This window comes from Drosophila navojoa, chromosome 3 (assembly GCF_054131105.1).
Source record: "Drosophila navojoa isolate 15081-1374.11 chromosome 3, UAZ_NAV_1.0, whole genome shotgun sequence".
Classification (NCBI taxonomy): domain Eukaryota; kingdom Metazoa; phylum Arthropoda; class Insecta; order Diptera; family Drosophilidae; genus Drosophila; species Drosophila navojoa.
This window is the reverse complement of record NC_142891.1, coordinates 6491173-6501236: the sequence shown is the minus strand read 5'-3', so window position 1 is coordinate 6501236 and position 10064 is coordinate 6491173. Positions and strand designations below refer to the sequence as shown.

Here is a 10064-nt window from a genome sequence, read left to right as displayed (position 1 = left end):
TGAATTTTCGTTAGGAACTGTTGGGTGCGGTGGCGCCATCTAGTGTTCGGTAGATAAGCTAAGTGCAACATTATGAAGCGCAATCAACAGTAAGTTCGTTGTGGCGCCACCTGTCGTTATTTTCTCTTAATGTATTTGTAAAGACGCCAACTAGTGTTAAGTAGGTAGGTAACATAGATAAAGCAGTTAGACAACAGCGTTCACTACCAAGTCTAGGGTCACTGGTCCGTGCTAGTGTGCAACAAGCAATCGATCCACCCACCATAAGCAAATCTGTTGTGCCACAATATGGTGTGAAACTTTGCTAGCACTTCCGCCTGACTTTTAAAGTGTTACATACCAAAAGACGCATTAATTTATTTGGTATATAAATGCTGTGTACTGTATTATTAGCATATTATTGTTGTACATAATTTAGAGCATCTCTTCAAGTCACTCAACGTAGCTGATCAGCTGTTGAAATTGAACGAGTAAAACTACAGTTATCTGCCCATAACATTTGTGGAAGTTATTAAAACAACAGCTGATCTGCTGTTAATTTTAGTTTGCGTGATAGAGTGATAACAGTGATGATAAGCATTGTCATAACTAATTCAACACCGGCTAATTTTCCACTGCCGCGCCCCTTTTCTCATTAAATTAAATACGATTAAATAAGATAGCTTTATAATTATAATAAACAACTACTGCAGATGGCCTCCAGCTTAACAACAATTTCGAATTTAGCTGAGCTAACAGCACTGAAGGAGCTCCACTTAAAGGATTGGCCCAAGCACTGCGTGGGCTTCTACTGGCTCGACAACTATTTGCGCTGGCTGCAAAAGAATCCCAATACTAAGTACTTGACATTCTACACACTCGACGGCAATTGGCGACGTGATGGGCTCTTTATACTAGTGGTCTGTATGTGATATGGCTTACCCAGGGCTTAACACTTTATATTGTGGCACTTCCAGCATCGCTATCAATTGTTCTTCAGTAATCTGAGCAGACAAAAGACACCTGAGCTGTTAACAGCACTAACACTGATGGACTGGACACGTGGCTATAAAGTGAGCGCCATTCACGAGACGCACCATGCGATCTATAAACAGCTGCTGGCGGAGCATCATCTGTTCATGGATCGCGAAATGAAGACCATTATGTATCGACTGCCCTGCGAGCAGGCCAAAGAACTGCAAGTGAACTGCCCGCCGGGCTACTTTCTGGACAATGTGCGGCTGGAGCACGCAGAGCTCATCAATGAGCTCTGGTCAGCTAAGCATCCAGGCTCACTAAAGCTCATCCAGCTGCTGATAGAGATGAATACCAATGTGGGATTGTATGATCAGGCAACTGGGCAGCTCTGTGCCTGGTGTTTAAGGTAGGTCGGCCCTAAATAACAGTGAACATGAATAACATTCTTCCATATAGATTGCAGAGCGGTTTCCTGGGCGCCCTGGAGGTGCTACCCACGCATCAGCGTCGTGGCCTGGGCTTAGTTGTGGCCGCTGCCATAGCCAAGCGCATATCCGGCGACTTAAATCACGATGTGACAGCGCTGGTTAATCTAAATAATACGGCCGCCTGTAGAGTATTTGAAAAGCTACAGTTTATGCTAATCAAGGGAGAGCATTATTACTGGAGCATGTGCTTGCCCACGGCAGAGAGCTCACTTAGTTGGCTTATAAGCGAATGATTAGCAGACAGAGAGTAAACAGCCAAGCTTTGTTATGTGACACTCATCACCAAATAGCGTTAAGATTTGTCGGATTAGTATTATCTTACCAGTTACATAGACTATATAAAGCGCAGCCATCGAAATCTCCTATCTTATAACAAGTTGTCCGCTGAGCGAGCAACAAGCAGAGAGATGAAGCTGCAAACTCTAAAAGTACAAGACTTGCTCCAAGTGCAGGTGCTCTACAGGCGGGAGTGGCCCAAGTATTGCCAGGAGTTCTATAGTCTGAAGAACATGATCACATTCCTGAAGCTCGATCCGAAGATAAAGTATCTGAAGGCTTACACCCTGCCGGATAAACAGGCACAGGAGCTGGGTCTCTATCTAATTGTGGTATTTATGAGCGAGACTCTTTACACCAAGCATGATTCTATCGGATGACTTTGTAGGACCGCTATCAAGTGCTTATGGGTTGCCTGGGTGATTCGTTTGACTTGCTGAAACAGGCCTTGCATCTGCTGGACTGGTCCACGGGCATCCAATGCACCACTGTGCCCCAGCGATATCTTGAGCCTGTACTACAAGTGGTCGAAGAGAAGCAACTCGAAATCGAATTTCAATTCATTGATATCCTGCATCACCTGCCAGCCAAACAGGCACTGCAGTTCGACATAGAGTACGATATCTCTCTGCGGTCTGTATCTTATCTTATCTAAACGGTTTCACTCAACAGCTGCCCAAAAGGCTTCTATCTGAAATCATTGGAAGAGCTAGATGCTCGCATCATTGATCAGGAGTGGCCTTATAGCCAGGAGGGTTCCTTGTACTTCATACAGCGCCAGATACGCATGTGTCAGAGCATGGGCCTGTTCGAGGAGGATACTCATAGGCTAGTGGCTTGGTGCATCAGGTTCATAATGCTATTTCCACTTTATGTGAACTTTTATATAAGAAATTTCTGCTCTTAGAACACAAGATGGTCTCCTGGGCGCCTTGCAGGTGCGACAATCGCACAAACGACGCGGCTTCGGCAATCTTATAGTCCGGGCCCTTGCTCGCCGCATCGCCGAGGCGGGAGATGATGTGATCGCCGAAGTCAGCGTCACGAACACAGCCTCTCTGAATTTATTCAATAAGCTGGGCTTCCAAAAAGTCGATTATTGCCATTGGGTAATCACTCCGCCTGTCAATGGCATCTTCACCTGGCCAAAGGGTGAATGACACCTAGGAATGACACCTAAGGAATGCACAGCAGAGATATGGAAAAAGGCTTTCGCATATGTAAAACAGTTTGAAAACTTTTGCCGTCAGAAAAATAATAATAAACACTATTCCGTAAGGAATATTTATTTGTATTATATACTTCATTTGATGTGAATAAAAACCCCAACGTCAACTGTAAGTAAACAGTAGTTAACAGTTTGGTAACTGTTAAATAGTTTTATAATTAAACAAAGAAACAAAAAATATATATAACTTAAGTCATATGAAAACATCATATAACTGCTCTTCATCTCTCACTATCAACAACCATCGTTCAGTTTCATTTGCGATAGACGCATATTTTTTTCGCTCTCCAACTAAAAATTCTTACACCTCCCTAATCTCATTCTCTCGCGCTCTTCAAAACATGTTTCATTTCGTCCAATTGAGTTCAGTCTGTCACGCTCGCTCGCTTCGTCGCAGTCGTCTTTGTGCTTGGCTCTGAGCATGTCGCTCCAATTGGAACGTGTCGACCTTCAGCAGCTGGAGATCTACCAGCAGCATTATAAGCAACAATGGCCCAAATATTGTGCGGAGTTTTATTGTCTAGATAATTTCATAGGTTTCTTTAGAGTGGACCCACAGATGGAGAATGTTAAGGCTTACGCGCTGTCCGAGCAGAGGGCTAAAGACGCAGCGCTCTTTGTGATCGTGGTTAGTCATAGTCGTAGCTATTACACTGATTATTGTGGATTTTAATAACTACGATTTGTAGGATCGTTATCAGCTGTTTATAGGGTGCTTGGACAGCGGCAAAGAGCTGCTAAGGGAGGCGCTGCATTTGCTTGATTGGTCAAGTGGCCTGAAATGCAGTTCGATACCATTTCGCCACATCGAGGCACTCGAGCAGGTCGTCAACGCTAAACAACTCAGGGTGCAGTATAGAGACTTGACGGACCTGTACTATATGCCTCAAAAGGAGGCTGCTGCTCTGGAGGCTGAGTAAGTTCGTCATTAGAGCTTCAAATCCCAGCGATCATATCACCCAATACCCATAGCATACCAGCTGGCTACTATACGAAGAGTCTCAGCGAACAGGATGCCGAGCTGATTAATGAGGAATGGCCCAATCGTCATGAAGGTTCCTTGTATTTCATACGGCGCCAAATACGCCTCTGCGTGAGTATTGGCTTATATGCGGCAGACACCAACGAGCTGGTTGCCTGGTGCATCAGGTGAGTCTTGGAGGCTACTGCAAAGAAATTCAACTAGCTTAGGACATCCTCCATTTAGACTGCAGGGCGGCTACCTGGGCGCTCTTCAGGTGAGAGCAACGCATATGCGCCGTGGCTTTGGCAGTCTGGTCACCAAGAAGATTTCTCAGCGCATTGCTGCTCTTGGCCAGGATGTGATGGCCCTGGTGAATCCCCACAACATAGCCTCAAATGCGATGTTCACCAAGCTGGGTTTCCAAGTAATCGATCAATGCCTCTGGCTGAGAACTGAGCCCGTGGCGGGCGAGTTTATGTGGCCGGACGGGCAGTAAATGCCCGCACCTGGACTTCGTACATTTACATTCGTTACAAATATAATATGATATTATAAAATACTATTGACTATTGACTTTTGTATATGAATACAACTTTGGTATACAAAAATATGCCAAGGCCTTCCATATGAACACTCTCAGTTCGATATATTAGTCCTGCTGCTTACTGCAGCTGCTGCCACAGCCGTTCGCAGCGCTCGTGCAGCTGGGCCGGGCACTGCTGCACGCTCGGCTCCTGTCGCATCTCCTCTAGCAGCTGGCGTACACACTCGAGATCGTATTGCACGTGATAGGCGTTCATTTGATATCTATGGAAAAGTAATTGGCTGTTGTTGGTCGTTGATTTACGGCGCTCGGCGATGAATTCCAAAAGCTCTATAAAATCGAGGTAGTTAATGCCAAAGCTGGCCCGCAACATGGTCTGGCAGTGCGCCTCAAAGTTGTCCATCTGTTGGCAGTCGGCGATCTCTCTGTGCACAGCCTGCAGGTTGCTCAGGAGATTGCGCCACACCAGCGGCACATTGCACGCATTGAACCAGTTGTGATTGACCGAGATGGTGTCCGTCACGTTCCACACCTGGTGATACCAGCCGCTGGGCACAAAGACAGCCTCGTTGGCAGTTTGATTGATGGTGAAATAGCGCACGTTGTGCTGCTCCAGCAGCGGTTCGTCTATGCTAAAGGGCAGATTTCCAAGACGATCGGCGAGCTTTAGTTCCTCACCAGGCGGCAGTATGAGCCACTTCTTATGGCCCACAATGTTTGTGGACCAGCTGTAGGAGCCGAAGACATCCGAGTGGAACGACGTCCTGCAGGGACAAAAATGATTAGTGAAAACTATCTATTGGCTAGCTATCACTTACCAGGAGTCCTTGGGTCCCATGTACACGAAGCGATAGTCGTCGCGCTTCTGCTCAATCAACTGCTCGTTCAGCCAGTCGGAGGCGAAATACTTGGGCACTTGGTAGAATTCATATGCCGGCAGCTGTGCAGCCAGATGCCAGTCTTTGAGGTAGAGATTATCCTTGGCAACGTTGCAGTTGGGTTCCGTTGTCTGTAACTTTGAATTGTCCACTTCCATGCTGCGCTGCCAGCGCTCCAGGAAATCGTGGAACTTCAGCTCCAGCTTGGCATGGCTATTGAAATAGGTTGCATTGCAGTCGGCCACGGGTACGGCGAGATCGTCAATGCGGCTTCTGAGGTAGTCGAAATTGATGGGGCTTTGGTTGCGGGTATTGGCATTTGCAGTATCGGTATCGCAGTCCTTATGCGCCCAATTGCGGCACTCCCACGTGTTGGACACATCGGTGATAATCACCGGCCAATTGGCGTGCATGTAGCGCCAGTAGAATTCGTTGTAGCTCAACTCTGTGCTGTGGCGCCGCTGTATGTCAGTGTTATCCACATCCGAGTGTGGATTTGGTCGTGGCTGCAGCGCCAGCAGCTCCGGCGCCGCTCTCGCTGACGCCATGTCAGAAAAACAAAACAAAAAAACGTAAACAAAATATGACTAGAGATTTGAGTGTGCTATAAGGTCACGCATAGAGATGGTCTTCCATTTCTCCGAAGCTTTTAGCAGCATAATATAACTATATTTATGGTATATATTATAGAATAACTAATTGATTAATTTTGAATGCTTACTCCATTTCAACATTGAATATTTAGCTGTTTATTTTGCGTTTAAAAATGCTTCAATATATCAGGAAAATCTGTGACGTCACATACGCGCTGGATTTTCCTCTCATATATATATTTATAAATGCGCGTGACATTGCTCCTTCATGTGGAGCCGTTCTCAACGAGGAGCAATAATGTAAAGAGTAAAATTTGAGTGCTCACTGTTAAAAGACAGTGTTGTTCAAAATGTTAAGTGCTAAATAGCAAAGCAGTTCGCTTTCTTGAAATTCTGTATACTTCACATTGGTGCTGTTGTCAGCCTGCTCTGTTAATCTGAGTGAAATACTGTTAAAATATTTAGCAAGTACACAAACCACAAATATGCACCAGATTTTTCCCATAAAATTTTAAACAAATAATATAAACAGTTTAGGTTTATTTTACTGCATTCTGTTGTCATTTTATTGAAATTTATTTGCTAAACATTTTATCCATTATCAAGATTTAACTACAATTTGGATTTTACATGCAATATGTGTTTCATGTGTATCATTTCTTATATGCAATAACCCAAAGATCGTCGCAGTAATAAGTGACGCGTGTCTGAAGAATTCGAATTGAATTGTTATTATGTGTGAATTGGTTTTCTGTATAGGTTGCACATCCAAGTTCTATATAACTATATATACGTATATATATTGTATATGTATGTAAATTTTACAGATATATCATGCTCACGCCTTATAGGCAAACATTTAACCTAAAATCTAACGCTCCACTAACAACTTACTAAGATACAATGTAATTGTAATTGTTATTTCAATTGTAATAATATGCGTATTAAATGTAATTTGCTAGAAAACTATAGAGGTTTACAAATCATATAGGAGTGTATGTGTGTGTGTGTGAGTTTATGAGTGTGTGTGACTGTAGGTAAAAATCCTATATACAGAATTACATACATACAAAATCGTATAAAATACGTCATAAAAAGTTTAACAATAGTATTTAAATATTTGCATAGAAAATTTACAATTATTGAGTTTATCTTTATCTTTATCATTATATTTTGTATGTATATTTATTTACTTAGGGCTACGCACATTTGACTAAACTTTCTTTTGTTTTGTAGGTTCAGAAGGTACAGAGATACTGACAGAGTTTTCTTTTGGTTTTGCTTAGGGGGAATTCATTCGCAGTTAGAGTAATATATTTATTCAATTTTTTTTTTTTATTTTACCAAATTTCAGTTATTTACAATTTGTATGCGTGGCATGCACTTTTAGCTATTTGCCACGCCCACATTTTCATTTACTTATTGTGCTAATTTAGTATGTGGTACGCTATTTATGCCGTTCAGTATAGAGTTTATACAACTGCTTAAAAAATTGAACTAATTGTTTAATTAACATTTAATTAATGCCCGCCCCATAGTTGCGCAAGGCTTTCAGTAATTTCCTAAATATTTTATTAATATTTAATAATTATAATAATGTAATATTCAATTTAAGTGTATGCTTTCCCACTTGGTTTCCTTCTTCGTCTTCTTCTTCTTTTAATATTTGCATTACCATTAAGCTAAGAAATTAATTCAATTTTATTTATCATATTTATTACACGCTTGATATGTAGTTTTTCACATAAACAACTAAATGAATCAAGTCGGAAACATATGGTACATATATCGTAATTCTGATTTGATCTATTTCTGTTGGTCCAGTTGAAAGTCGTAATTGGGGAATCTTTAGCGAATTTCATATGGGAGTTGCGGTTGGAGCAGTTGGTTTGGGTGGACAGCAAAAAACCTTTTGGTGTTTGTTTATCAAATGAATCTCAACGATTTGTTGTAAAGTGTGGGTGCTGTGGCTTCTCTTGGCAGTCTGTAGATTGTCTCATAACTTAACAACAACAAAATTCGAAAGGTTTAGTTAGAACTTAGCAATAACTAGCCAAATACTCTTAGTCTTATGAATATATACTTAAAGCTTATACAAACCATAGCTAGGCCATATCTTACATAACTAGAATGCAATTGTATTTATTTATTTATTTTTCAAATATTCCATATTAATTTCTATGTGTATTCACTTATATGCAGCCAAATATATTTATATATATGTATGTGTATTGTATTTATATAGATTTTCGTTGCATGCACCTTCACTAAACTGGTCTATTGTACAACCTGTTTGGCTCTAATGCCTAGATTTAATTAGCTGGAAGTACAATTGTATGGATCGTCAGTGCGGAAATTGGGATGATCTTCGTAGGGCTTCAGTCCGGCGGCCTTCTTCTCATCGCGCAGCTTCTCCACCTGCTGCATGACGCGCAAGAAATTGCCCCCAGCCAATTTGGTCAGCTCATCCATGGTCCAGCCCCCACCCAAGAGCTCAGCGAATAATGTGGGATACGACGAAACATCCTCCAGGCCCTTGGGCGTGCTGCAAGTGAGAGGAAGAAAATGCATGTTTTAGTTGAGTTTTTTGGAATAAAGTGAAACTTAAAAGAATTTTATTATTTCAGCAAAAAAAAGTCTATAGTTTTATACATAGATGTATCGATATTTGCTTATAAGAAAAATATATATATTTAAATTGCTAACTTTAATGATGTATACTTAAACAATTTTATTTACATATGTATGTACATATCTCAATTTACCCTCGAAAATAGCCTTTAATCAGAGCAACATACTATTTATTTTCTATGCACATTAAATTTAGTAGGGGCCTTCATTTATATATTATTTGCTTAATGGTAAATGTGGTCATAAAAATTAAACAATAAACCAGACGCTAAATGTACCCAAACTCTGTTCGGATAATAAAGCAGAGGGAGAGAGGGAGAGAAAGAGAGAGAGATATCAGGAATTTATACGAGTCAAAGCTAAATAAAAAAAAAAAAAAAAAAAAAAAAACAAATATAATGGCATATAAATAATAAATTTATATTCCTGGCCGCACTTAAAGGAGGAAGTACGAATAAATAATAATTTACTGTTATATGCAGCATTTAGGCCACAATTTAAATGACACGGAAACGGAATATACATATGCACGTGCTTAAGCACAATACAGGGTGCTCACAGAGAGAGAGAGAGGGGGGAAAGAGGAGGGAGAGAGAGAGAAAAGAAGGGAGAATAAATTTAAAAACTAATGCATAAATTTAATTTTCGACTGCAAATGATATACGATGCAGTTCTTTTCCTGACATCTGCCTATGTCGTTGCCATAAATTCATTTCAAACATTCTTCAGTCAAAAACAAAACCCAATTTGTGTCATTCGCCTCTGTTGTCCTTTATTAAGCTGCGCATTTATATTGTTTAAGCTTCCTTTGCGGTTCCACGTCTCTAATGCGTGCGTGCATTCTTCCATTTTCTATTGCTCCACGCATGCATTTCGCACTGGTATTTTATTGTTTGTGCGCAAATTAATATCTCCCATTTGCGGTTATGGCCAGTGCTTTAAATTCAATTCGCATTCCACATGATAAATTTATCACAATAATCACGCATTAAAAGTAATTTCAATTAACAATAGACGAGCTTAACACACGAAGTCGAAATACTCTATCGATTGCAAACAATGGAAGACTTGACTATGATCTTGTTAGAGTTGATGTAATGGATGCTGATTCTATTATATACAAAAAGTTTTTTATTTTTTTTTTTCGGTTAGGGTTTTTAGGGGTAGTTTTGGAGTTTTATGGAGAGGCAATCGAAGAATGAGAATTTGTTTAATTTAAACAAAAATCGCATCCATTCGCCATCATTATAAGCCATCTGAGTTCTTTAAAGTTGAATGAGTTTTTGGGTATTTTGGGGTAATTTTGTAGCCTTTTAGAGAGGCAAACAATGAATTAGAATTTCTTTAAAAAAAATGGCATCTATTTTCCATTATAGTATAGAAACCAACTGAGCTTCTTGAATAATCGAAACTGAATATCATCGATAAGGAACTCTAAAAAATTTAGCAAATTTATTTAGTATATATACACAGTTTATAATACACCTGTGACATACTTCATTCTA

At 40.6% G+C, this 10064-nt stretch overlaps 5 protein-coding genes across 5 annotated transcripts in view; 3 read left to right on the top strand and 2 right to left on the bottom strand.

Moving 5' to 3' along the window:
* The first annotated feature begins 552 nt into the window (after positions 1-552).
* On the top strand, positions 553-1690 carry LOC115564725 (uncharacterized). The gene is made up of 3 exons (XM_030389357.2): positions 553-899; positions 957-1363; positions 1414-1690. The coding sequence occupies exons 1-3, from the start codon at positions 693-695 to the stop codon at positions 1676-1678; spliced, it is 879 nt and encodes a 292-aa protein (XP_030245217.2). The 5' UTR covers positions 553-692; the 3' UTR covers positions 1679-1690.
* A 143-nt stretch (positions 1691-1833) lies between these two features.
* LOC115564726 (uncharacterized) lies at positions 1834-3067 on the top strand. The gene is made up of 4 exons (XM_030389358.2): positions 1834-2053; positions 2110-2336; positions 2394-2570; positions 2629-3067. The coding sequence occupies exons 1-4, from the start codon at positions 1853-1855 to the stop codon at positions 2879-2881; spliced, it is 858 nt and encodes a 285-aa protein (XP_030245218.2). The 5' UTR covers positions 1834-1852; the 3' UTR covers positions 2882-3067.
* A 242-nt stretch (positions 3068-3309) lies between these two features.
* LOC115564723 (uncharacterized) lies at positions 3310-4486 on the top strand. Its single transcript, XM_030389354.2, has 4 exons — positions 3310-3577; positions 3639-3865; positions 3922-4098; positions 4157-4486. The coding sequence occupies exons 1-4, from the start codon at positions 3371-3373 to the stop codon at positions 4407-4409; spliced, it is 864 nt and encodes a 287-aa protein (XP_030245214.1). The 5' UTR covers positions 3310-3370; the 3' UTR covers positions 4410-4486.
* JMJD4 (jumonji domain containing 4) lies at positions 4354-6026 on the bottom strand. Its single transcript, XM_030389353.2, has 2 exons — positions 5276-6026; positions 4354-5221 (listed from the first exon to the last, which is right to left on the bottom strand). Exons 1-2 carry the CDS (start codon positions 5881-5883, stop codon positions 4576-4578), a joined length of 1254 nt encoding a protein of 417 aa, XP_030245213.2. The 5' UTR covers positions 5884-6026; the 3' UTR covers positions 4354-4575.
* Positions 6027-7242: 1216 nt separating this feature from the next.
* LOC115564221 (uncharacterized) overlaps positions 7243-10064 on the bottom strand; it is a 72744-nt gene continuing 69922 nt past the window's right edge. The window contains exon 10 of the mRNA XM_089258512.1: positions 7243-8473. Coding sequence (XP_089114638.1) covers positions 8245-8473 — 229 coding nt within the window. The 3' untranslated portion in view covers positions 7243-8244. The remainder of the gene's footprint in view (positions 8474-10064) is intronic.